At 58.4% G+C, this 23,467-nt stretch overlaps 2 protein-coding genes across 4 annotated transcripts in view; one reads left to right on the top strand and one right to left on the bottom strand.

Annotated features, from left to right (window-relative positions):
• LLGL1 (LLGL scribble cell polarity complex component 1) overlaps nucleotides 1-10,976 on the top strand; it is a 17,588-nt gene extending 6,612 nt beyond the window's left edge. The window contains exons 5-23 of one of the 2 annotated variants that reach the window (XM_037492021.2): nucleotides 937-1,095; nucleotides 1,173-1,335; nucleotides 1,422-1,554; nucleotides 1,844-1,898; nucleotides 2,065-2,219; nucleotides 2,292-2,515; nucleotides 2,720-2,787; nucleotides 3,810-3,963; nucleotides 4,043-4,147; nucleotides 4,727-5,019; nucleotides 5,276-5,423; nucleotides 5,650-5,803; nucleotides 7,357-7,652; nucleotides 8,119-8,383; nucleotides 8,558-8,672; nucleotides 8,866-8,972; nucleotides 9,220-9,340; nucleotides 9,424-9,503; nucleotides 10,143-10,976. In XM_037492021.2, coding sequence (XP_037347918.1) covers nucleotides 937-1,095; nucleotides 1,173-1,335; nucleotides 1,422-1,554; nucleotides 1,844-1,898; nucleotides 2,065-2,219; nucleotides 2,292-2,515; nucleotides 2,720-2,787; nucleotides 3,810-3,963; nucleotides 4,043-4,147; nucleotides 4,727-5,019; nucleotides 5,276-5,423; nucleotides 5,650-5,803; nucleotides 7,357-7,652; nucleotides 8,119-8,383; nucleotides 8,558-8,672; nucleotides 8,866-8,972; nucleotides 9,220-9,340; nucleotides 9,424-9,502 — 2,794 coding nt within the window. In that variant the 3' untranslated portion in view covers nucleotide 9,503; nucleotides 10,143-10,976. Of the gene's footprint in view, nucleotides 1-936; nucleotides 1,096-1,172; nucleotides 1,336-1,418; nucleotides 1,555-1,843; nucleotides 1,899-2,064; nucleotides 2,220-2,291; nucleotides 2,516-2,719; nucleotides 2,788-3,809; nucleotides 3,964-4,042; nucleotides 4,148-4,726; nucleotides 5,020-5,275; nucleotides 5,424-5,649; nucleotides 5,804-7,356; nucleotides 7,653-8,118; nucleotides 8,384-8,557; nucleotides 8,673-8,865; nucleotides 8,973-9,219; nucleotides 9,341-9,423; nucleotides 9,504-10,142 lie in introns of both variants that reach the window. The other variant, XM_037492020.2, reaches the window with a different exon arrangement.
• Nucleotides 10,701-23,467, bottom strand: FLII (FLII actin remodeling protein). Of its 2 annotated transcripts, none has more exons than XM_037492725.2 (30): nucleotides 23,375-23,467; nucleotides 21,632-21,742; nucleotides 21,283-21,354; nucleotides 19,810-19,890; nucleotides 19,406-19,491; nucleotides 19,113-19,274; nucleotides 18,766-18,869; nucleotides 18,226-18,401; nucleotides 17,977-18,134; nucleotides 17,682-17,766; nucleotides 17,173-17,320; nucleotides 16,861-16,997; nucleotides 16,471-16,683; nucleotides 16,064-16,243; nucleotides 15,156-15,238; nucleotides 14,970-15,044; nucleotides 14,641-14,724; nucleotides 14,363-14,534; nucleotides 13,777-13,881; nucleotides 13,501-13,692; nucleotides 13,066-13,254; nucleotides 12,823-12,962; nucleotides 12,496-12,739; nucleotides 12,258-12,412; nucleotides 12,113-12,173; nucleotides 11,905-12,033; nucleotides 11,720-11,826; nucleotides 11,519-11,624; nucleotides 11,334-11,399; nucleotides 10,701-11,260 (listed from the first exon to the last, which is right to left on the bottom strand). In XM_037492725.2, the coding sequence occupies exons 1-30, from the start codon at nucleotides 23,435-23,437 to the stop codon at nucleotides 11,126-11,128; spliced, it is 3,819 nt and encodes a 1,272-aa protein (XP_037348622.1). In that variant the 5' UTR covers nucleotides 23,438-23,467; the 3' UTR covers nucleotides 10,701-11,125. The 2 variants fall into 2 exon arrangements, with proteins under 2 accessions (XP_037348622.1, XP_037348623.1); XM_037492726.2 differs by having other exon boundaries at nucleotides 16,861-16,994.

Raw genomic sequence — 23,467 nt, 5'->3', positions numbered from 1 at the left:
TATTAGATGGAAGTTTCCAACTGAGTCTGAGATAAACTGGTAGGGTCCATGTTCTAGACTGCTAGGCCTTTAACAGGTGGGGTACCAGGAGACACAGGATAGGAGAGCATGTGTTGTGCATCCTCACCTGCTACATGACACGGTACTTCTTGCAACAGTGGGAGTATCTGGATTGTAGAACAGGTCTCAGCTGAGCTGACATAAGCAAGGGTCCCCTGGCCCCTTTGAATTGGTGGTAGGATGACAGGCCATAGTATGCATGGGTGGAAGGAGAGGTTTGGGGGCAAGGAGGTGCCGGAGAATATCCCAGGGGGCAACAGAGTGGGCCTGGACCCCTAGGTGAGAGCATAAGGGAACTCTCCTGGCCCTGCCAGCCAATGCTGAAATGACCAAGTGGGAGAGTCCTTCATACCATAGGATGCCTTCCAGGTTCAGTGAGAGGCCTGTCTTGCTTCTTCAGGGTCTGGATGATGCCCCATTCTTCCAGCCCTGATGCAGGGGTGAAATTCTGGTGTCTCCAAGCCTTTGCACAGGGCAGGGGTGACCTGGGACTCTCCTGTCAAGTCAGGGAAACATCTCTGAGCTGGTGGTGTGTTTCCTGAGTGTGTCCTGGAACTCAGGGTCCTGGTTCACTCAGGTGGCCTGGTTCTGCCTCCCCTCATCATAGGTGGGAGGAATTCAGGAGCCCATCACCAAGACCTTGGAAAACTATTTTTATCCCTCTCCCTGCTGACATCCTGATGAATAATTGAATTAGCTAATTATGATGCCCACAGCGCCACTGTCACCTTCCCCTCACACCAGCCCACTTGATAATTAGGCCCCAGCAAGTACAGAGGGGCTGATTTGAGCTGATAGACAGCCCAGACTCCTCCATACCCTCCCCAGCAGGTAGATGGGCTCACACCCTTACCTGCCTCCCCCATTCCCTTGCAGTGGCCCACCTAGCCTTGCCCGAGTCACCGTGGTCCTGCTGTTGGCTGCCAGTGATGTTGCAGCCCTGGGCACCGAGGGTGGCAGTGTCTTCTTCCTGGATGTTCCCAACCTGATGCTGCTGGAGGGGCAGACGCTTGGTCCAGACGAGATTCTGCGAAGGTGAGAGCAGGCAAACTTCCCAGCACCAGTTCTGTGCCTGGGCAGTCCTCCTGCCAGCTCACCTGGACTCTCTGCAGCGTGCCAGATGACTACCGGTGCGGGAAGGCGCTGGGTCCGGTGGAGTCACTGCAGGGACACCTACGGGACCCCACCAAGATCCTCATCGGCTACAGCCGGGGCCTGCTAGTTATCTGGAACCAGGTCACGCAGTGTGCGGACCGAGTCTTCCTGGGGAACCAGGTGTGTAGGTGAGGTCAGTGCCTGGAGCAGGGCCCTCTTCTCACAGCTGCCTAGCTTATGCCTGTCCTCCCCTCCCCCTGCAGCAGCTGGAGAGCCTGTGCTGGGAGCGCAGCGGTAGCACGCTGGTCAGCTCACACAGTGATGGTAGCTATGCCGTCTGGTCTGTGGACACTGGCAGCTCCCCAATATCGCAGCCCACGGTAGCCACCACTCCCTATGGTGAGTGCAGGGGAGGCCAAGGGCAGCCCCCGCTCTCTGAGTGAGGGGTAGGTGGATGACGCCAAGCCTGGGTGCTGGGGCTGCCTGGCCTTGGTGGGGGTATCCAGGAGGACTTGTGGAAGGTGACAGTCCCAAGTCAAATGCAAGAAGGTGAGGCTCCCAGGGTTGTGGTTGGGGCTGTGGTGCTTCCCTTCGTAGCTGCAAGGGGGTGGTGATGAATGCAGGGCAGGGTGAAGCATGAGAAATGCTGGTCCTGGGAAGTGAGTCTAATACTCTCTCATCTCTCTAGGCCCTTTCCCCTGTAAAGCCATCAACAAGATTCTGTGGCGAAACTGTGAATCTGGGTAAGTGGGGAGCTGGCTCCCAGATGTGGGTCAGGGCCTGCTTCTGGCTGAAGAGATGAAGGGGGGTGCCCTGGGACTCTAAGGATGTCTTGTGATACTCTTCCTGGACTGGGCATTGTGTGTTCCCAGCCCTTGTGGCTCATGTGGCTTCTTCACCCCAATGCAGGGGCCACTTTATCATCTTCAGTGGTGGCATGCCGCGTGCCAGCTATGGCGACCGCCACTGTGTGAGTGTGCTCCGGGCTGAGACTCTGGTGACGCTGGACTTCACCTCCCGCATCATCGACTTCTTCACAGTGCACAGCACACGGCCTGAGGACGGTGTGTGCCCTCCCCTCCCTACTCTGTGCCCTGCCCACCTGTGGCTGCGCTCATCCCTTCCTTGACCCACAGAATTCGACGAGCCCCAGGCCCTGGCTGTGCTGCTTGAAGAGGAACTGGTGGTGCTAGATCTGCAGACACCTGGCTGGCCGGCCATACCCGCTCCCTACCTGGCCCCTCTACACTCGTCCGCTATCACCTGTTCAGCCCATGTCACCAATGTCCCTGCCAAGCTGTGGGCCCGCATTCTGAGTGCTGGCGAGCAGCAGAGTCCCCAACCTGCCTCCAGTGCCTTGGTGTGTGCCCAGAGCATCCTTGCAGGCTGGGTCTTGAGGAGGGAGGGTGTTCCTAATGGAAGGCACTGCCCAGGCCCAGGCCTGGGGGTAGGACTGTGGCAAGAGGAACTGAGAGGCAGATGGTCTCGGTATGCTGTGCCCAGGGTGAGAGGGAGAAGACACTTGTCCTGATCTTTTGCTAATATCTCTGCCTCTCTCTGCCAGAGCTGGCCCATCACCGGGGGTCGAAACCTGGCCCAGGAGCCGTCACAGCGAGGGCTGCTGCTGACTGGGTAGGCAGACATGTCCCACAGGCAGGCATAGTTGTGATGAGTGTGTGTGTGTGTATGTGGGGTAGCAGAGCCTGATGTGACCCACACAGGTTTGGAAGTGCCTGTCCTGGGCCTGGCAGGTACTGACCTGCCCAGTAACTCAGGCGTGGCCCCCGGTGGGACCAGGTTGCCCCCTCCTGCAGGGTGGATTGGGATGAAGCCTTCCTAGACCCTGGTGCAGGTCCCTGCCCTGCCCTGCCTTTTGGCCTGGAACTGAGCTCCACCTACCCAGCCTGCCCTGGGACCGGAAAATCTGGGCTGGCCCACGCGGAGCTGCCCAGGGCAGGTGCTAGAGAGCCTGGCCTGGGCCTGGCGGGTGCTGACGTGCCCGGTGACTCAGGCCCCAACTTCCTGCCCTGCCCGACTGTCTGCATGTACTGGGACCCTTGGGCCTTGGTTCCAGCGTTTCATCCTCTGTTGGAGAATTAATGGTGGCTTTAAGTGCCACTAGAAATGTTCCAACCAGCCTCACAGACTCCTGAACCTTCTCATACCTTGACTCTGGGTTCCTACCACTATCTAAGTCTCCTCATTTTGGGGTCTGTGTCTCATGGCTGCACCCCAGATTTAACTGTTTTTTCCCTTTCATGTCCTCTCCCTGCTGTTTCCTGGCCTCCTCCATGCTGCTCTGCCTACATAGCCGCCTCTGCCCCAGCTGATCCCTCTGCTCTGTGACTGGCTAACTCTTGATCTTTTCTGGGTACCCCAGTAGTAGCAGAACCCCTGTGATCCTCTGTTCCCTGTGTTACCCCCACTACCATCTCTTGCTTATCATTATTTCCCTACCCTATTTGAAAGGCCCGGGTGCATGTGGTACAGTAGGTGTTTAGTACGAGTTTGGCCTACACAGCAGAGATTTCCTGTTTGCTGTGTGCATTAAGAGTCGTGTGCAGTCGGTGCTCTGTGAGTGGTCTCTGGATGACTGGATGGAGGGGTGTATGCTAGGTCATGGGATGGTCTGACATCACCCTCCCTGCCTGCAGCCATGAGGATGGCACTGTGAGGTTCTGGGATGCCTCTGGTGTGGCACTGCGGCCTCTCTACAAGTTGAGCACAGCTGGCCTCTTCCAGACGGACTGTGAGCATGCTGACAGCCAGGCCCAGGCCGCTGAGGATGACTGGCCACCCTTCCGCAAGGTGGGCTGCTCCCCCAAGCTGGCCCCCTCCCCCAGCCCCACAGAGTCTGCCTCGTGTCATCACTTCATCCCACCTCCAGGTTGGCTGCTTTGACCCCTACAGTGATGATCCCCGGCTTGGTGTGCAGAAGGTCGCTCTCTGCAAGTACACAGCCCACATGGTGGTGGCCGGCACTGCAGGCCAGGTAGGGCTGAAGTGTCCTCAGGCTTGGGGGTCTCAAAGGGTTTTCTGAAGGAGCTGAGCCTGAACTGCAGGATCTGGTGAAGTAGTAGAAGGCAAAAGCTCAGAGGTGGGAATGAGAGACCCCATGAGGGGTTGGCTGGGATAAGGCCGGGCAGGGAGTTAGGGTCTCTCTGGGGGTTTTGAGTCCAAAATCTGCCTCTGGGGAACCCTGGGGAATTGGGGACACAGTGGGAATACTAGTGAGATGCATCCTGGGAGGGCAGCAACCAGTGGGGTTTTGGTCACTGTCATGATCTAGCACTCACAGTATACAGAAAGTGCTCAATTTGTACTTATTGCTAAATGGTAAACAGGCATGTGAAGGTGGGTACTTCACTCTTGGAGGGTTAGGACTGGCACCATTGTGTTCCTCAGCCCCCAGTGAGGTCTCTGGTACACAGTGGGCATTAAGTAAGTGCTTATTCACTGGGTGAACTGTAGACAATGCAGGGACCATCGTGATAGTGACTTTGCAGACTTAGGTAGGACACAGGTAGCCCCATTCCCTTGCTGACCCTCCTCCATCCCTCTGTGGGCTCAGGTGCTGGTGCTGGAGCTAAGCGATGTGCCATCAGAGCAAGCGGTCAGCATGGCCAGTGTGGATCTCCTCCAGGACCGCGAGGGTTTCACCTGGAAGGGCCATGAGCGACTGAGCCCACGCACAGGGCCGCTGCCCTGGCCTGCTGGCTTCCAGCCCCGTGTGTTAGTGCAGTGCCTGCCGCCAGCCGCTGTCACAGCCATCACGCTCCATGCTGAGTGGAGCCTCGTCGCCTTTGGCACCAGTCATGGCTTTGGCCTCTTCGACTACCAGCGCAAGAGCCCTGTTCTGGCCAGGTATTTAAGGGGTGTCCTGGAGCCTGGAGAGATGGGGTCTACACGTCTGCCTAGCCCCCTGCTCCTGTGGGACCTCACTGTTGCCCTTTCTGAGATTTAATGGTGAGGGCAATACTGTTGCATCTGGCAGCTTTGTCTTCACCTGACAGTGGGGCAGTGTCAGAAGACTCTGGCTCCCTGCCCTGAGGCCTGCTGGAGCACAGTGGCTGCCCCAGAAGGCCGCCCCATAGTATGACTGGCACCTGACTGCTTCCAGGTGCACCCTTCACCCCAATGACTCCCTGGCCATGGAGGGGCCGCTCTCTCGGGTGAAATCGCTCAAGAAGTCACTGCGCCAGTCTTTCCGGCGCATTCGCAAGAGCCGGGTCTCGGGCAAGAAGCGGACTCCTCATGCCAACAGCAAGGTGAGATGGGGCCAGGCTGCCTGGGGACCACCTCTTCAGGCTGTGCTGGGGAAACGGAGTGGGACTCAGATCCTGACCTGGAGCCTGACGTCTGCTCACCTCCTATCATCCATCCCTCAGCAGCCTGGGCTCCCACGATGGGGAGGGTGTGGGATGTTAGGTACCAGGCTGTGGGAGCAGATGGGGTACGGGGGAGGTGGGGTTCCTGAGCCCAATGCCCCTCCAGTTGCAGGAGGCCAACGCACATCTGGCAGAGCAGGTCTGCCCCCACGATGTGGAGATGACACCCGTGCAGCGCCGCATCGAACCCCGCTCGGCCGACGACTCCCTCTCGGGTGTCGTGCGTTGCCTATACTTTGCTGACACATTCCTTCGAGATGGTGAGGGGCAAGGGCTGGGAGGTGGGCCTTAGTTGGCCCTCTGGGAGATAGGCAGAGTTGGGGGAGGGATGGGGCTGTGCCTTCAGTGAGGTTTGGAAATGTTACACAGTGTACACTGTGTCCTGCCTGCCCAAACAGTGCCCTGGGAATTTCCCGTGGTGTGTTGGTGAGTGAGCTGGGCTGGCTTCTGAGGCTCGGACTGGCAGGAGGGAGCCCAAGAGCTGAAGAGCAGGAGTGCAGGGCTGGCCACGGCTGAGAGGCTGGTGTCTGAGTACGGGCAGAGGGCTCGAGGAGGCCCTGGCACAGCTACTCTCGGCCCCATGGATGGGGCACCAGGAGGGTCCTGCTTGGAAAAGTGGTGTGACTGGGTTTACTGACTGATTCATTTGTTGATTTTAATTTGTACAATGGAAAATTTTGGCCACCTACAAAAACGGTTACAGTCACCCGCCGTCACAGCTCACCTGGGCTGTCAGCCATTTGCTGCTGCACTGTCCCCGTCCCACACACTGTTGTGTGTCTTGCTGGAGTGTTTTAAATGAACACCCACACTCAGTACTTCAGCGTGTGTCTAACAGAGATAATCAGCCACAGGCCCAGGCCGCAGCCCGTGAGTGGCCACCGATCCAGTGCTTTTGGCTCACATTTGCCTTTTTCTATGGCTAGTGTTTGTTGGGCCAGCAGCCAGCTCGTCTGCACGTGGTGCTTCACGGGCGTATCCTTCAGTCTCAGTCTGAGGGGAGCCCCCTTCTGGTGTCATTGTTCTACTGAGAATTCTTTGCTTGGTGGATTTTTCTGCTGTTTGGATGTGCCAGCCCTAGGGGTCTTCACCTTGTCCCACTTTCCCCATGGGAAGTCCAGCAGGGTGTAGGCTCTCGTAGCCAGGCGTCTGTGTCCCGGGCCATGTTTTGAGTTGCTCACTAACTTTTCACCGGCATTTGGCCCTCGTTGCTTGAGGTCATCATTCCTCAAGGTGCACAGGGCTGCCCACTGGGGCCGCCCACACTCCCTCATTCTTAGCTCTGGTTCTTCACTAAGGAACCTTCCCCAGAGCTTCAGCTCACACAGGGAAGGTGGGTTGCACAGCATTCAGGACTGGCTCAGTTCATTCCAGCACAGGCCTGGGACCACACTGAGGCAAGTGGGGTGAAACGGGGTTGGTGGAAGGTCACACCTGGGGTGTGACACACCTGTCACAGCTGACTGCTGACCTTCCACCACACCTGATTCTCAGTCTGTTGCCAGGACTAGTGATGAGGAGGCGGAGGGGAGTTGGGGCTTAGTGATGAGGCTGCATTACTGAGATTGGGGCTAAGGAAAGAGCCAGAGGGATCGGGGTCCAATTTGGGTGCTGTTGATGTTCTTATGGTGGTTCCCCAGAGATAGTTCCTGCTTCCCAGGGAGGGCTGCATCTGAGGCCAGATTGCTGTCAGCAACATAGAGGTGGTGCCCAAGGCTGACTGAGGTCAAGGGAGGCATAAGACAGGAGAACACCAGTCCTGGTCCCAGGGCATCATGAAGATGCCTTCCCTCACCAACCCGTTGCTCCTCAGCGGCCCACCATGGGCCCACCATGTGGGCAGGCACCAACTCTGGCTCTGTGTTCGCCTATGCGCTGGAGGTGCCTGCGACAGCAGCAGGCAGTGAGAAGCGACCTGATCGGGCAGTGGAGGCCGTGCTGGGCAAGGAGGTGCAGCTGATGCATCGTGCACCTGTGGTGGCCATTGCTGTGTTGGATGGGCGCGGCCGCCCACTGCCTGAGCCCTATGAGGCCTCACGGGACCTGGCACAGGCACCCGACATGCAGGGTGGCCATGCTGTGCTCATCGCCTCTGAGGAGCAGTTCAAGGTACGCTGCCATGGAGACCTCCCTCACAGCTCCCCTCTCATGGACACCATTGGGCCCTCTTGAACCCCTTCTCTGCCTATACCCCCTATCCTCTGAGACCCCTGTGATACCCCTGGCCAGCACAGATTCCCTTTTTGCCTCCTGCATTCCTGTATGACCTCCTCCCTCAAAGTCCCCACCTGTGCCCTAGACCAGTCCCTGGTGCTACGTTTGGCAGGAGCTCATGGTTTGAGGGGGACATCAGTTATCTGAATCTTACAACTCAGAGTACCTGGTTTTGCCACAGAGGAGGGATTCTGGGAGGTTCCTGGGAGCAATGTGAAGAATGGTAGTAAAGGGCGGGAGGTCCTGATTGGCAGGCTGGGCTTGCGGGAGGGGTGGGGACTGGTGTTGGCATCCCAGAGGGAAGGACCCTGGCGCTATGCAGAGGGCCCGGCTCTGCTCACTGCTGCCTTCTCGCTGCCAGGTGTTCACACTGCCCAAAGTGAGCGCCAAGACCAAGTTCAAGCTGACAGCCCACGAGGGCTGTCGTGTGCGTAAGGTGGCCCTGGCCACGTTTGCCAGCGTGACCTGTGAGGACTATACTGAGACCTGCCTGGCCTGCCTCACCAACCTAGGTGATGTGCATGTCTTCTCGGTGCCCGGCCTGCGGCCCCAGGTGCACTACCCCTGTATCCGCAAGGAGGACATCAGTGGCATTGCCTCCTGTGTCTTCACGCGCCACGGCCAGGGTGAGGCAAAGCTTCCCAGGGCCAAGGGACCCAAGTAGGCCAGGAGAATCGCCAGGGAGGGTCAGCAGAAAGGGTGTTCCAGGTCGGGGGGCATGAGGCATGTTGGGGTAGGGTTGGGGGAGTCAGCTGCAGGGCTGTGGAGTCACGGCCTCACTACTCTCCTTTCCTACCCAGGTTTTTACCTTATTTCCCCGTCTGAATTTGAACGCTTTTCCCTAAGTGCCCGGAACATCACAGAACCACTCTGCTCTCTGGACATTAGCTGGCCCCACAATGCTGCTCATTCCAGGTGCATAAATGGGGTCAGTCCCTGACCCAGAGGCCCAGTCTTGTCCCCACCCTGATACTGCATGGAGCAGGCCTGGCCCCCCTGGTGTCAGCCACTCAGGTGCAGTGCACAGGAGTAGGAGGGGAACAATCCGGCTCTCAAGCCCTAGGTACCTGCCAGTGACCCCCATCATGGTCCCATCTCTGCACTGCAGGCTCCACCGGTCACCCAAGCTGAGCCAGGCGAATGGGACCCCAGGTGTTGTCCTGGCCCCATCGAATCGTGATGAAAGCCCCGATCCTGTCCAGAGCAAGGGAGCTGGTGAGGGGGACTGGTTGTGAAAAAGGGGTGGCAGGATACCACACAGCTCAGACATGGGGCACACCCCTACAGGAGGCAGCAGCTGGAAGCCTGGGGAGAAGAGATCTGGGAGGCAGGGTGGAGGATCTTTATGTAGGTGCCATGTCCCTCTGTGGGCTGGGTTTGGGACTGGGCCCCCAGGTCTCTCGATGCAGAGGTTGTCCAGAGTCTAGCAGGGCCTGACCAAACCCTCCCTGTATTCCTGCAGGTAACCCAGAGCCCCCTGAGGCCACCCTCTCGCCAATGTCCATTGACTCTGCCACCAGTGCTGATACCACGCTGGACACCACAGGGGATGTCACAGCAGAGGATGTGAATGACTTCCTGGGGTGAGGCGGGGAGGGGGGCTGCCCATCCCTCAGCCCTGTGGCATGAAGCCCGAGAATGTTCTGATCACTACCATTCCCCCCAGCTCCTCAGAGGAATCGGAGAGGAATCTGAGAAACCTGGTAGAAGATGAGACTCGAGCCTGCACCATTCTGATTAAATGAGGTGCTGTAGGTGCGGGGCGTCCCTGGGTCCACCTGGTCCTTATCCCTCAACAGATTCTACTGCTCAGGGGGGACTCCCATCCCTGCTCTGGTCTCACACCTCAAATCTTGGCAGGCCCCTGTGATAGAGGTGCTCTTTGAAGCCTGGAGGCCTTCTAGGGGTGTCTTAGTGGGACTCCAAGGGCCCACACAGATAGGATTCTCAGGGTTTGTTGTTAGGAAAACAGGGTCAGCCATTCTACCCTGGATACCATGGGTGGTGGTTGAACCAAGACCAGACCAAACTTAGGAGTGGTGGTGGCTTGGAGTGGTTGTGCCCTGCTGGGTGAGCCCCAAGAGGGGGCCTAGATCAAGACTGATGACCACTGCTCCAGTCTCAGATCTGGGGCTCACAATTCTGCCAAGTGTACTTGCCACTGAGTGCCCCTGTCCACACAGCCTCACCCTCCCTGTAGCTGGCAGTTCTCTCCAACTGTTGCTGGGGTCATCACTGCCCCCTTTCTGACCTCAGTGGGTTGGATGTGGTTAGTGCTCAAAGACTCAGCAAGCCCCGCCTCGGGCTGACAGTGCAGAGCCCTAGATCGGTGACTGAACCCTTGGGCTGCCTTTCTGCCAACTTTTTCTCTTCTTTCTCTACCAGGAAGGCCAGAACTGCCTGACCACCACTTGCTCTGCCTGAAGCTGGGATCCAGGACCCCTGGCCCCTCATACAGACCCACACCTGCTATCCTGGGTTCCAGTAGGACCTGTGCACCCCTGGGCCCAGGGCAGCCCCAGGGTGTGGGCTTGGACGCCACCCAGAGCCTCAGGGCCTGATGGGCCCCTCCCATAGGCAGTTAGCTACCCTGGAGGCTGGGTGCCACAGCTGGGGCTGGCAGCCCATGCACCTCCACTCCACATAGTCCTCCCCCTTCCTTTGCAAAGAGTATTTTTCTAACGCCAGTGCTGGGCTGGACAGTCATTTCTAAAACTATTTTGGTACTTGCTCCTAGGCCAGCATCCCCTCTTCCCGTGTGGCGCGTGCGTGCGTTTGTGTGTGTGACAGAGGGCAGGGAGAACCCTGCCAGGTTCAGTCAAGTATGCGTGTGTGTGTGTGTATGGGGGAGGAGTGTGGTCAGGATGGGTTTCCCTGTAGATTGTACCTTGGGTTTTTTTGTCATTTTGTTAAAATTAGTGGTTTTAATATTAAAAATACTGATTTTTAATATTGAAAATAAAAGCATTTAATATCTCATACAGGTCAATCACATCTGTTTTATCCCAAGCAGGAAAGAGGGTCCAACTTCTCAGACCTTTGAGGGCACCAGTCAGGGGTCAAGGTCACCCCCACCTGGTGCTGCTTGAGCGGTGCTGCTGGCGAGTGTGGCACTGCAGGTGGCTGGAGCAGGAGCTGCCATCTGTGCATGGTCTCTACTGGCTGGCGTGGAGGGACAGAGGCCCTTCCTCTCCCATCCCCAGTGTGTGGGTGATATCCAGGCCCACACCCTGGGGCTGCCCTGGGACCAGGGGTGGATGGGTCCCACTGGAACCCAGAGTAGCAGGTGTGGGTCTATATGAGGGGCGAAGGGTCCTGGATCCCAGCTGGGGTGGTGATGGGGGCACTGCAGGCAGGTGACAGATGCCCTAAGCCAGGGCCTTACGGAAGGTGCTCCAGGCGTGGAAGCAGCGGGTGAAGGCGTGCTGCTCGTTGCCCTTGCGGACCAGGCGCAGGCGACGGGCCTGCTCATGTTCTTTGGATCGCATGTGCTGGATATAGACCTGTGAGGACATGGGGTGAGCCTCCAGCCCCCTCCCAGTCCACTGGGCCCGTCAGCTCCCTTCCACCACTCACCTGGCAGGCCTTGAGACTCAGTTTGATCTCCACCTGGCTTGTCTGGGTCCCCACCCACATGTACACCTGGGGAGACAATGGGACATGGTCTCACAGGTGACTCAGGAATACCCCTGTTCTGGCCTCAGAATTCCTTTCCACAAGTGCGCAGGCTCCCTGGATGGGCAGGGTCAGCAATGGCTCACCTCTTGACCATTGTCTAGCAACATGATGTCATCGTCTGCCAGGTCATCTTGGCAAAAATCAGAGCATTTCTCAGTCACCGCAAAGTAGCCCTTCTCGTTGGAGCACCTGGGAGTCAAGATTATCAGGGAGCAGTTGATGGCCGTAAGTGGCAGTGGCCCGACAGAAGGGGAGGCTAGGGAGGGCCCAGGGCCCTGCCTCACCGGAAAAGCCTAGTGTGCTTCATGTATTCCGCGTCGTCGTCGTAAGGCTTCTGGGCCCCGATGCCCACCCAGAAGAAGTTCTCCGGCTCCTCGCCCTCATTGATGACCTGCGGGAGGAAGAGTCGTCCAACCCAGGGCCCCCCCGTCTGCCTCGCTCCCCGCCTACCCACCGCCCACCCGGGCACCTGCTTGCTGTAGGAGGCGTCAAACATAGTGTTCAGGATATCTTCCGCCAGCTTGGCCTCGTCAGGGTCTGACGCCCGGCCCACCCATGCGTAGACGATGCCCTGGTTGTCCTCACTCTCAAAGGGAACCTGGGGAATGTGCGACGGGCTCAGGTCAGGTCCAGCCTTTGACCCTGACCCAAGGTCCTGGCCACACCCATGATCCTACCTTGAGGATGAAGCAGAACTCAGAGTTGAGGAGGCTGGAGTCGGTGTTGATCTGGATGCACCTGGGGGAGGGCGTGTCGGCAAGGAGTCAGGGTGGCTCACTGACCCCGCTTGCCCAGCACGAGCCACCTCCCCCAGCCAGGTACCTGGTGCAGAGGGCACTGCCGTTGGTGCGAATCTGGTACAGGCTGGGCTGGAGGGCACCCTGGGCCGTCTTCCTCTTGCCCCGGTGGATGATGAACTTTCTCTTGAAATGGGACAGGAACTTGGGGTTCTCTTGCTGCTGTGTCATACGCACCACCTGGGAGCATGAAAGTGTGAAGAGCAGCTCTCTGGAACCCACCCTGCTAGTGGGCCACGCCTCCCCACAACATGAAGGCGCACCTCTAACTTGCCGGGGAAGAGGCTCTCGAACTTCTTCTGCAGGCTGAAGGTGAAGGTGAGCCAGCCCATGTTGGAGGCTTCGCGGCCCTGCCAGAAGTACACGATGCACTGGAAGTCCTCCTCGGGCTGCTTCTCCTCCACCTCAGCCGCTGCCTCCTCGCCTTCCTTGCCTTCAGCACCCCCCTTCTCCTCCTTATCTTCCTTCTTGTCCTGCTCATCTTCATACTCCACGGGGACCCAGTACCTGCAGGGTCAGGGGGAGGTGAGCAGGACCTGGGCTCGCCGGCACCAGGGCAGGGCAAGGAGCGCGGGGCCCTCTGCCAGCACCTGCACAGGAAGACGTAGCAGTCCTGCGTGTAGAAGTGGCCGAACTCCTCCTCTGGCAGCCGCGCGAACTTCTTGCCCTCCAGCACGAAGCCCTCCATGCCGTCCAGGTCCTCGTTCCACTCCTCCATCAGCTGCTCGGCCTGCAGGCAACCACCAGCGGACTGGTCCTCCTCACCAGGCAGGGGTCCCCCACGACCCTGGATGCACAACGCGCCTCCCGCAGCTCCCGAGACCCCTCCTCACCTCAGCCAGCGCCATGGGCGGCTGCCGTGGCAGGAAGAGTGCGGTGAGGTCCGCCTTCATCTGATCTTTCTTCTCAGCGTCGCGCTTCACTTTCCCAGTGAGCCCCGGGCCCTGCAACACGGCCTCTGCATTGCGCGTGTAGTCGACCGTCAGGACATCGTCCCAATTCTTGAACTTGGCCTTGAACACCTGCCCAAGGGTGTGAAACACAGCTGGAGTGGGGGTAGGGCACAGGTGAGGCTGGGGACTGAGGAGGCCCAGGAAGCTGGGGATGGGGACTGGAGAAGGGGTGTGACTTGGCAACGGGGTGGGAGGAGCCAGTTGCACAGGGGTGGGGCCTGGGAAGTAGAAGTAACTCATCCTGAGGGCTCGAGGCAGGAATGGTTCGCAGGGGCTGGGTGAGGGGGCCTCAGCAAGCAGGGCCACACTGCACACCTGTGCCTCGGTGCCCTCGAGGCTGCGGCTGACGGTGGCGTGGCGCGGGCGGTGCAGCATCCCACACAGCTCCTGGCCCAGCTTGAGCGCGGCTGCCCGCACCAGGCGCGGGGATTTGCGGCCCAGCCAAATGAACACATCGGACCAACAGTCCAGAATGTACACACAGCGCGTATCCAGAAGGCTCTGCAGCTGTGGGTCAGAGGCTAGAGGTCAATGCGGGTGCCTCGCCCTGGGGAGGGAGTCTGGCCCAAGCCCTCCTCCCTGTGGTCTCACCAGCCGCATCCCAGGCATCAGTTCCACCTTGGGCCGTATCTTATGTTCCACAGAGAGCTTGTAGTTGATCTGTGGTAGCTCCAGGTAGCCCAGGCCCAGGCCCACCTGCAGGCGAAGAGGTGGGTGTAACAGGGAAGGTATCTAGGGATGTCAGCCCCACCCACAACAGCCGTGGAGTCTGGCCTCCAGCCTGCAGTTGTGGGCTCAGGTCTAGTGTCTCTGAATCTCCGTCGTCTCTCCACCCACAGTTGTGCTGGGGTAATTCAATCAGCAGCAAGGCTTTTAACATGTATTCCCTGCCTGCCCTCACCGGGTTCTTCATTGTTTCTGATTCTCTGAGCTGCCCTTTTCCTGCTCACAGCACCCCCGTGGCTTTTTGTCACCTACAGAACCAAGGCCAGCTTCTCAGGCCTGGCACCCAGGTGCTCCTCAGCCCCCTCTTCAGACCACCTTCCTGGAAACACAGCCGGGCCCCTCCCAGAGCCAGGCTTCAGACCTCAGCCCGGGCTCTTCCCGTCCAGAAGGTGGCACCCTCTCCCCACTGAAGTCAGGTGGTGCTCACGGCCACCCCGGCACCTTTGCTCACCTTATACAGCTTGGGCTGTGGGGGCCAGAAATCATCAGGGACATGCTTCTTGATCTCAGAAGGCTCCCCACCCAGTGGCTCCCAGAACTCTGGGGGTTCCTGGCCTTGCACCAGCAGCACAATCTCCGCCTTCCCTTTCCGCTCATTCTTATTAATTTTCTCTGCAAAGAGCCTGAGCGTAGAGGACAGACCCTCAGTGAGACCCATTCCCCTCCTCGGGTGATGCTTTCCATTGCACAGAACCTCCTGCCCATCTGAGCGGGGCACGGTCCTCATACCTGGCCTTGGTGGTGCTACTCAGCGTGGCCTGGGCCCCCCGCCACACATAGATGTCCAGCCCTCGGTCCAGCAGGAAAACGAACCTGGGCAGAAGGGGCAGGAGGTGCTGTGATGGGCAGTCATTGCCCCATACCCCTGACCATGCCAAAAAATCCTTATAGGTTTAGGCCCCTTCCTGAGCCTCAGAGACTCCCCCCGCCCCAAGCTACGTGTGACAGAGGGTACAAGGGCTGCTTGAAGGCCTCTTCTTCTGGAGTCCAAACCTGCCCCTATGGCGGAGGAGGAGGTTGGGGGTCAAGCGCCCCTATCTCGTGTCACAGGTGCTCACCTTGGGTCCAGGGAGGCTCCCTTGAGAGGCACAGGCTCCAACTTGATGTTCTTTTTCCCATACACGCGGTACATCCTGCGGGCCAGAGCAAGTGTGGCTGGCATGAGCACCAAGTCCACCGCGAACACCCTCCCCATCCTTCCCACTCGAGTGCAGATCTGTGCTGCCCACTTGCACACCCCTCACCTGGTGGTATAGTGCGTGTCCTCCACGGTGTAGAAGCCACTGGCTGTTCCACCCTCAATGTAGGAGATGTCGTTGTCAAACACCTGTGAAGGTAAGGTCCCTCATCAGTGAGCTGTCCCCCACCAAAAACCACCTGTGTACAAGTGTATCAGTGCCACAAATCCATGATGTTAAAAAAAAATACATAAGATCTGTGTCTATGGGGCCTCCCTGGTGGTGCAAGGGGTTATGTTGCAGCACTATGAGGCTGTCCACAGCCACTGCAGCGTTTCATTCCCGGCCAGGGAGCTACCCACATGGCGCAGCAGACCTGTCCTGCCTCGCCCGCTGTTCCCCTCAGCAGTGTATTTCAGTACATCCGCCTGTTCTGCTCCCCTCTCTGTCTCTGGTGACTCCTCTCACCCCCTGCACCTCTGGCCTACACCCCAGCTCCTGTATGCATAAATAAATAAATTAAAAAAAAAATCTGTGTCTATAAACACAAACACGTGCTGGGGCCTTAGGATGTACATGCACGAAGGTGTGGATGTGCACAGACGGGTGCAGGAGGCAGCAGTGTTGTGAAGAGGGCAAACATGGGTGAAATAGAGTGTGTGGGTGTGTACGCCTAACCAGTGGGCAGGTGGGCCGGCTCAGCTCTCTAGCCCCATGGGTTAATCTGTTCACAACTGGACTCTGGGCCCTGCCCTGGACCCACCTCTTTGGTGCTCAGCTCCCGGCCCCTCCCTCCAGTCACCACAGGCTGCAGCTCCTCACCTCGCCCCAGCCTCCCCTAACCTTGCTCTATTTGTCCCTACTGCCTCCTTAGATCCTACTTCTTATTCCCGTCTCCCCCACCCTACTGCCCACCCCCATCTCGCCCACTGCCCTGGCCCCATGCCACCCATGTCCCTCTGTCGGAATGGCACCTGCAGGAACTCCTCGCTCTCATCACCCATCTCCTCCCGCACAGTGCGGCACTCGGCACCCAGGTAGTTGCGCAGGTTGACGGCGTGGATGGCAGAGCAAGCCTTCTTGTCGAGTGTGGCCTCCCCGCCGATCCAGTAGTAGATCTCCCAGTTCAGAGAGCCGCTGTCGTCCAGAAAGGTCTGGGGGCCAGGGCACCGGCCCTGTCAGCCCATGCCCGGACGTCCCAGCTTCCCTGCTCACCCCAGAGAGGTTCCAGGAGGGGTGGCACTGCCAAGCTCTGCTTGGGTCATCCCACCCTGGCGTCCTTTGCAAAGCCCTCCCATCTCACCTCAATGGACACAACTGGAACAGGGGATTCTGAACCCTGTAGTCGAGGTCATAGGGGGTCACGTAGCCTGATCCTCACCTTGAGCACAATGTAGCAGTCAGCCTCATAGAACTTGCCATGGAAGGCTTCTTCTATCAGCACAGGCACAAAGTTCTCGATTTGCCAGATGGTCAGGCCAGGCAGCTGGCCCACGTCCTCCGTGAAGAACTCAGAGTAGTCGAGGCGTGGCTTCTCCAGGCCCTGGTCCCAGCGCCGCACCTTGCCCCCAGGCGCGTGGGCATCAGCACTCTCCTGGGGTCAGTTACAATGGATGGCTTGACTCTGCAGCCACCCAGGCTGGTCTCCTACCCACCTCAGGGCCTTTGCACAGGCTTTTCTCTCTGCCCAGATGCCCCTTTTCTTCTTGACTTGGGTTATACAGTCTTGGGTACAGCCCAGGGCCACCTAGTCTCTCCCAGCCCAACTTACCTCCTGCTTTTTGTTCTTCTCCTGGGCCACGTCTGACATGCCTTTCAGCACCTGCTTGGCCTGGTCATCCTGGGCTGAGTCCTTCCGCCGCCGGAGTCGCATTTTTCGAGCCAGGGGGTCCTTGGGCCCACTTCCTGCTTATGGGAGGGGCAAAAAGTGAGCCCTGGTTGAGCCCCTGGGGGCATCTCATCAACCAGAGGCCAACCCCACCCTCTGAGGTCCAGAGAGCTGTGTCCTGCCTAATTTAAAGATGAGTAAGGTGAAGTTCAGTGGGGAGCCCCCGACTCCCAGGCCAGACCTGCCCCAGCTCACCAGCCGCTGCTGCAGCCACCGTGGCAGGGGAGGCGCCCGCCAGCCGCAGTTGGTTCTGCAGTGAGAAGTCGATGTTGTACCACTCAGCAGTGCGATCAGCAGGCTTAGGAGGCATAACCAGGTTGGGGTTCTCCCGCACGTCCAGGATCTGCCACGTGGGGTGAGCAGAACAGTTGCTGAGCCTGAGTCCCACCTCCCAGCCACTCCAGACCCAGTTTCTTGTTCTTTGCGGCCACCACGGCTGAGAAGCAAGTTCTGCCTGTGCTGGAGCTGTCCCTCCTCACAGGCTGGTGGTGGGGCTTAAATGGTGCCGAGAGCGTTATGTGGACACAGCGATAAGGCTCACCTCCCCAAAGGTGCCCTGAGACTCTACCCTCCAGAAGAGTCTGCTGGGTGCCCCCTCCCATGACACTGCTTTGCTCAGTCTTTCCCGAGCATCCGCCTGCAACTGTGCCCTCCCCACCAGACCTTCCTCCCCTCACTCTGGGCACGACAGGGCCTGCCCTGACCTGGATCTCTGTCAGGAAGTGGATGGCCTCCGGGAGGGTCACCAGGCGGTTCTTGTTCAGGACAAGTTTTCTCAGCTTTGTGCACCTGTGAGAATAGAGCTGGGGCCTCAGGCTGGGAGAACAGGGAGCCCCACAGGGGAGGCAGGTGGCCAGGGGAACTGAGCAGCCAGGCCAGTGGGGTGTTAATGAAGGTGGGAAAGCCTGGGACAGGCGGAGTCTCCCCACAAAGGACCACATGGCTGTAATTTGGGGTTTCTATGTCGAATATCCCCTTCACCACGTCTAGCCCCAGCACCTGCAGAGGCTTTCGGGGATCAGCTCCAGGTTGTTGTTGGCAGCCATGAACTCCTCCAGGTTGGCCAGCTTGCCGACGCCCGAGGGCAGCCCATCGAAGTCCAGCTTGTTGGAGTTCAGGTACAGCTTCTTCAGCTTGGTCAGCTTACAAATGGCTGACTAGAGGGGAGACAGGCAGAGGCAGGAGTCAGGGGTGGAAGCCAGAGTAGTCCAGTGATCTGTCCCTCCTCCTCTCCAGACCTGGACGCACAGGAAGTGAGGTGAGCTGGTTGCGGGACAGGTTCAAGGTCTCCACGTGCACCCACTGGTCAATGCACAGGGATAGCTCTGTGATCTGGTTGCTGCTGAGGTTGAGGCGGCGCAGGCTGGGGAGGGTGTACAGGCATTCGGGCACCCGTGTCAGGTCATTGCAGGATAGATCCACATCTGGGATATGAGGTAGGGTGCATCAGCCAGGGCCACACAGCTGGCTCTAGGGGCAGCCAGCCTAGTGTGAACCCCTCCTCCAACAATTTCAGGCTCTGTGTCTTAAGCAAGTGACTAAACCTTTCTAAGCCTCAGATTTTCCATCTGGAGAACATCTCACACTGGGTAGGTCTAGACATAAAATGAAAGCATATAACTCGGTACTGTTATCATAATATCATAATAATGACAAAGATAATCATAACACAGACCTATCCCTATCTTTTTCCTCGGAAGATCAGAGAGGCAGGGTTCAACCCCTTTCTCTGTAAGGAAGACCTGAGGAGACCAGAGCCTGTAGTGGGGGTTCCTCAGGAATGCCAACCTGCAAGGTTGCTCAGGCCCTCCAGGCTGGTGGGGAGGTTGCTCTGGGTGCGCTGGGTGTTCCTCAGGTGCAGGGTCTGTAGTGCCATCAGAGCTGGGAGCTGCCTGCAGAAAGACACGGGCAGTCAGGCCCAAGAGCAAGGGGCCAGGAGGACCTGAAGGGACAGGCCCAGGGCAGCTGTGAGCAGAATAGATGGGACATGATACTCAGGAAGGATGGGGCATAAGGAGCACAGGGGAAGTGAGTACAAAGGCCCAGGGTGGGAAGGGCTGGGTTACTGGGGAATTAGGAGACCAGGTCAGATTCCCAGGGGTGAGTTCAGGAGGGGTGTCCCCACAGGCACTGACCGGAGCTGTGCGTGCAACAGTGGGTTCCCATTGAGCACTAGGGTCTGCAGGTGCACCAGGCGGCGCATCTGCGGGGGCAAGCTCTCCAGGCGGTTCTCACTGAGGTCCAGGTACAGTAGATCGGTGAGGTTGATGAAGAGCTGGTTGGGGATGTTGTCGATGCTGCAAAGAGGGAGGGAGGGAGCCAGGCAGTCAAGGTTGCCTAGTCAGTGCAACAAGCCACCTCCAGGCCCCACGTGGCCCCTTTTCGGCCTTGCACCAGCCCCAACCCCCTGCCCCAATTGGACAGACACCTGTTGTGGCTGAGGTTCAGCACCAGCATGTTCTTGGCATTCTCCAGTTCCCGTGGGCACTCTGTCAGCTGGTTATAACTCAAGTCCTAGGTAAGAGGATGAAGGCCCAGGTCAAAGGTGTCAGGGTTGGATGGCCCCCTCCATAGCCTCTATCAAGCTAGGGGATCAATTAGGGCACCGGTTGAGGAAGAGATGAGAGGGGTTCAGGGCCAAAGGGAGACAGCTGGAACCCTGGGGGGAAAGGGACCTGACTTCATGAGTGATCCTGAGGAAGGCATTGGCCAGTCTAAACCTCAGTTTTTCCATCTGTAAAATGGGCTCATGATGACTCCAGGGACCACTTAGCGGATGGGATCTGAATGGTGGTAGCAGCACAGGGGCCGAGTGAATGGGAAACCACTAACCAAGACTGAGAGGTCGTCCAGCTTGAAGATGTCATCAGGGACTCCAGAATTCTTCAGGCTGTTGGCTCGAGCCACGATGGCCTGGGGAATAAACCATGAAAGCCTGTGAGTCCTGGCTTCCATCCCTAGAAGCAGAGGTCAGGGAGGAAAACAGCCTCAGGAAGCCCACCAGTCTGAGCAGTCTCCTACCACGGCCTTTGCTTATAGTCCCTCCACTTGGAAAGTCATTTATATCCTTCTGATGAGCTTCTATTCAGACCTCAAGGCCCAGTTCAAATGTGCCCCAGAGATCAGCACAGGGTCCTCAGGGAATGTTTTCTGATCAAACAATCCCTCTTCTTCCTAATTCCAAATGGCAAAATAGAGGTGTAGGGGCCTCCCTGGTGGCAAAAGGGGTTAAGCATCAGCACCATGAAGCTATCTGCAGCTAGTGCAGCACAAGTTTGATCCCCGGCCAGGGAGGTGACCCACATAGCACAACAGACCTCTCGCCCACTGCTCCCCTCAGCAGTGTATTTTAGTAGATCCGCCTGTTCTGCTCCCCACTCTGCCTCTGGTGAATCCTCACCATCCCCTCCACATCTGTGGCCTATACCCCAGTTCCCATATGCATAAATAAATCTTTAAAAAAAATAGGGGTGTAGCTCTGAGCTAGGGACAGAGGTAGAGAAGCCAGTGTGGACTGAGAGCAAACCTGTTCTCTCTCCCCTTTCAAGATGAAACCTCATGCTACAGACATGCAGAAAGTTCGAGGGAGAGAAAGGACAGGCCAAAGAATGGTGCCTTGATTGCAAATGACAATAATGCAGCCACCAACTTGCCTCCAACCCTAATGTCTGTGAGGAGCCACAACGCTGCTTCACAGTGGCTGCCTAGAAGGTGGAAGGTCATGCCACTAGAAAGTGGCAGAGTCCAGATTTGAACTCAGGCAGCCCACATCCAGAGGTGGGACTTTAACATCTCAGGGCTGCAGCCTTGGACAGTAATCACCCTAAAACCTGAAGGCTCTGGGATGGCTCCCAAGTGTTCTGGGATGTCAGGGGCCCATGGAGAGCAGAAGGGCAAGAGGACCACCCTGATCATCTCCGCTTTCTGGCCAGACCTCACCATACCCAGCTCTGCCACTGCCTGGCAATGGGACCTTAGGCAAATGAGCTGCCTCTGTGGTCAAGTGTCCCACCTGTGAATTTGGTGGAGATCAGGATTATATGCTATAGAACAGTTGATATCATTTTATTATTGGAGTTAGTTTCCAAAGTGGGTTGCAGTTCTTTTCTTCTCTCCCCACGGATGCCAACCTGCAAGGTTGCTCAGTTCCTTAACACAGGGCGTTACTGTATCCCCTCCCCTTTCTGAATGGCCCCCAATTCTGACTCAGTGATGGGCACAAGCGCTGGTCCAGCCTGAGGGCATGACCTTGGCTGGATTCTGGCCCCCCACCCCCAAGCTCAGTGAAGTCCCAGCAGCACTCACCCGCAGCGATGGCAAGCTGGACAGCTCCCCATGAAGTGTGGTCAGATTGTTGTGGCTCACAGACAAGTGCTCCTGGGCCAGGACACAGGAGAAGAGGTTCAACAGTGTGGGTGGGGTGTCTACAAAGTCCCCACCTGCCACCACAACTTGACACCACCTGGAAGGGCCCTTGGTCACACCGGCCAAGTTAACCTCTTCAGCCACCCTCCCTCACAGACCCTGCCTTTCTTGCACACTTCCTGGACAGGGCGCTTACCCCCTCCAGCAGCTGTGTCTGCCTTCTGTGCAGGCCCTGCCACCTGGCCCAGCCCAACCCACAGGACACTCCCTGCCCACCAGAGTTCCTTACCAGCTTCTGCAGGGCAGCCAACTCCTCTGGCAGGTAGCAGAGGCCAGTGCGGTTCAACTTCAACCATCGCAGACTGGTCATGGCCTTGACATTCTCAGGGAAGTAGCCACCCTGGAGGTAAGAAGTGGTGAGGCTGGCCTGGGATCGGGGATCCCTGCTCTGTGGCCCCCACCTGGGAACCTTTGGGGGGCAGTAGAGCCAACTCTCACCATCTTTGTGACTCTAGACTGGTCATTTTGCCACTCAATGCCTCAATTTCCTTACCCCTAAAATAGGTACAATATTAGACCAGTCACAACAAAACGGGTGTGAGGACCAACTAATTATCAGGATGACTGTTAGCCTAAGATCTGTCTCCCTCCTGAATTCTAAGCTCCAGGAGGGTCAGGACAGAAAGGACTTGATATAAGTGACACCCCCAGTGCTCAGCTGGTTAGCTCAGCTCAAAATGCCTTTGCCAGCATTCCAGGCCCTGTCTGGAGTGGAGGTACCAACTAAGTCTCTGCCAAGGCCTGCCTGTGCCCCTAGCCTGCCCAAGGCACACAGTCATTTGTGTGGCAAGGTCCAAAACCCGTGCATGAGGCCCTAACTCCTCATTCAGGCACAGGCACAGTCTTGTTCATTCATTTATTCCCTATATTTGAATGTTCACCTCAGTAGCCCAGCCTGGGGGCAGGGAGCCTGGGGCCAGCAGCATGTGCCTTCAGTGCCCTTGGCCGATGTCCCCTCACCCCTGCAGTCGCATTCCTGACTGGTGACTCAGAGTCTTCCAGTCCAGGGACAGCTTGTGAGTCCCCAGGTGAGGACAGTAAGGATGGGGGCAGAGAAGGGTACTGCGCTGCCTGGCCGTGGAGTGAAAGGAAAGGTGTGTGCCGCATGTGCATAAATGCAGAAGAGCTTGCCTGCTCCTTGGCTCCCGTCTCAACCCTGACCTCAGCCAAAACCTGGGTCCAGGTTGAGCCTCCTGTATCAGGTCAGGGCCTGGCCATCTCTCCCCTCTGCTCCCGCCCCGCCTCCTCTCTGGCTGTGGGCACTGCCCACCTCATTCTTGACTCTAGAGCTGCCTCACCCCCCAAGGACTGAAAGGATGGGCTGGTCTAGCAGCCCAGCAGCTGTTTAGAAAACTGGCCCCAGGGCCTGGAACACCTGCTGGACACTCCACACCAACTAGCCCATGCCTCCAAGGGGCTACTTTTATGCCCTTTCACCGGATAAGAAAACCAAGGCAGGGAAGGGGGAAGTGGCTTGCCCCAGACCACACAGGGCGGGGGTGGCAGCGGTGGGGACCGGCAGTGGCGAATCCGCTTCGGACCCGCCCCCGGCAGCCGGCAAGGAGACCGTGAGTCAGGGCCTCGCCTGGGCGTGTGACTTCAGAGGCGGGGAAGGTGGGCCGGGGCGTCAGAAGCTGGAGCTCCCTGACCCCCGGGAGACTCTCCAACGTGGGTGAAGCCAGACCCCGGGGCGCGGACGCGGGGTGGGGGCTCCCCGCCCGCCGGCTGGCTGCACCCAGGCCCAGGCGCCCACGCCGGCCCTGCCAGCCCTCGTCTGCCGGCGCCGGCGCGCAGCGGAGACCTCGGCGGTCGGGCCGGGGCCGGGGCCCGAGCCCCGGGAGACCCCGCCCCGCCCCGCCCGCAGTCCCGGCGGCGTCCGGCCCGGAGGCGGGCGGGGCAGGAAGAGGAGCCGGCGCGGGCCGGCGCGGAAGGGACGGCCTGGGGGGCCCGGCCCGCCTCTCCGCCGTCTCACCTTGAAGTCGTTGCCGCTGAGGTCCACGCCGCGCACGAACGGCAGCACCCCGGTGGCCTCCATGGCGCCGCGCTCGCTGCCGGGCCGGACTGG

Source organism: Talpa occidentalis, unplaced genomic scaffold (genome assembly GCF_014898055.3).
Source record: "Talpa occidentalis isolate TD23 unplaced genomic scaffold, MPIMG_talOcc4v2.1 talOcc4.7, whole genome shotgun sequence".
In the NCBI taxonomy this organism is placed as follows: Eukaryota; Metazoa; Chordata; class Mammalia; order Eulipotyphla; family Talpidae; genus Talpa; species Talpa occidentalis.
The sequence above is the reverse complement of the archived record's forward strand: the minus strand, read 5'-3'. Positions and strand labels throughout refer to the sequence as shown.

Coding starts and splice junctions, on each gene's coding strand:
- FLII (XM_037492725.2), bottom strand. CDS start 23,437: ATGGAGGCCACCGGGGTGCTGCCGTTCGTGCGCGGCGTGGACCTCAGC. Junction 16,684..16,860: donor AGAAGAACAAAAAGCAGGAG/GTAAGTTGGGCT, acceptor AACTGACCCCAG/GAGAGTGCTGATGCCCACGC. Junction 15,239..16,063: donor AGAGCGAGGAGTTCCTGCAG/GTGCCATTCCGA, acceptor TTACCTTCACAG/GTGTTTGACAACGACATCTC.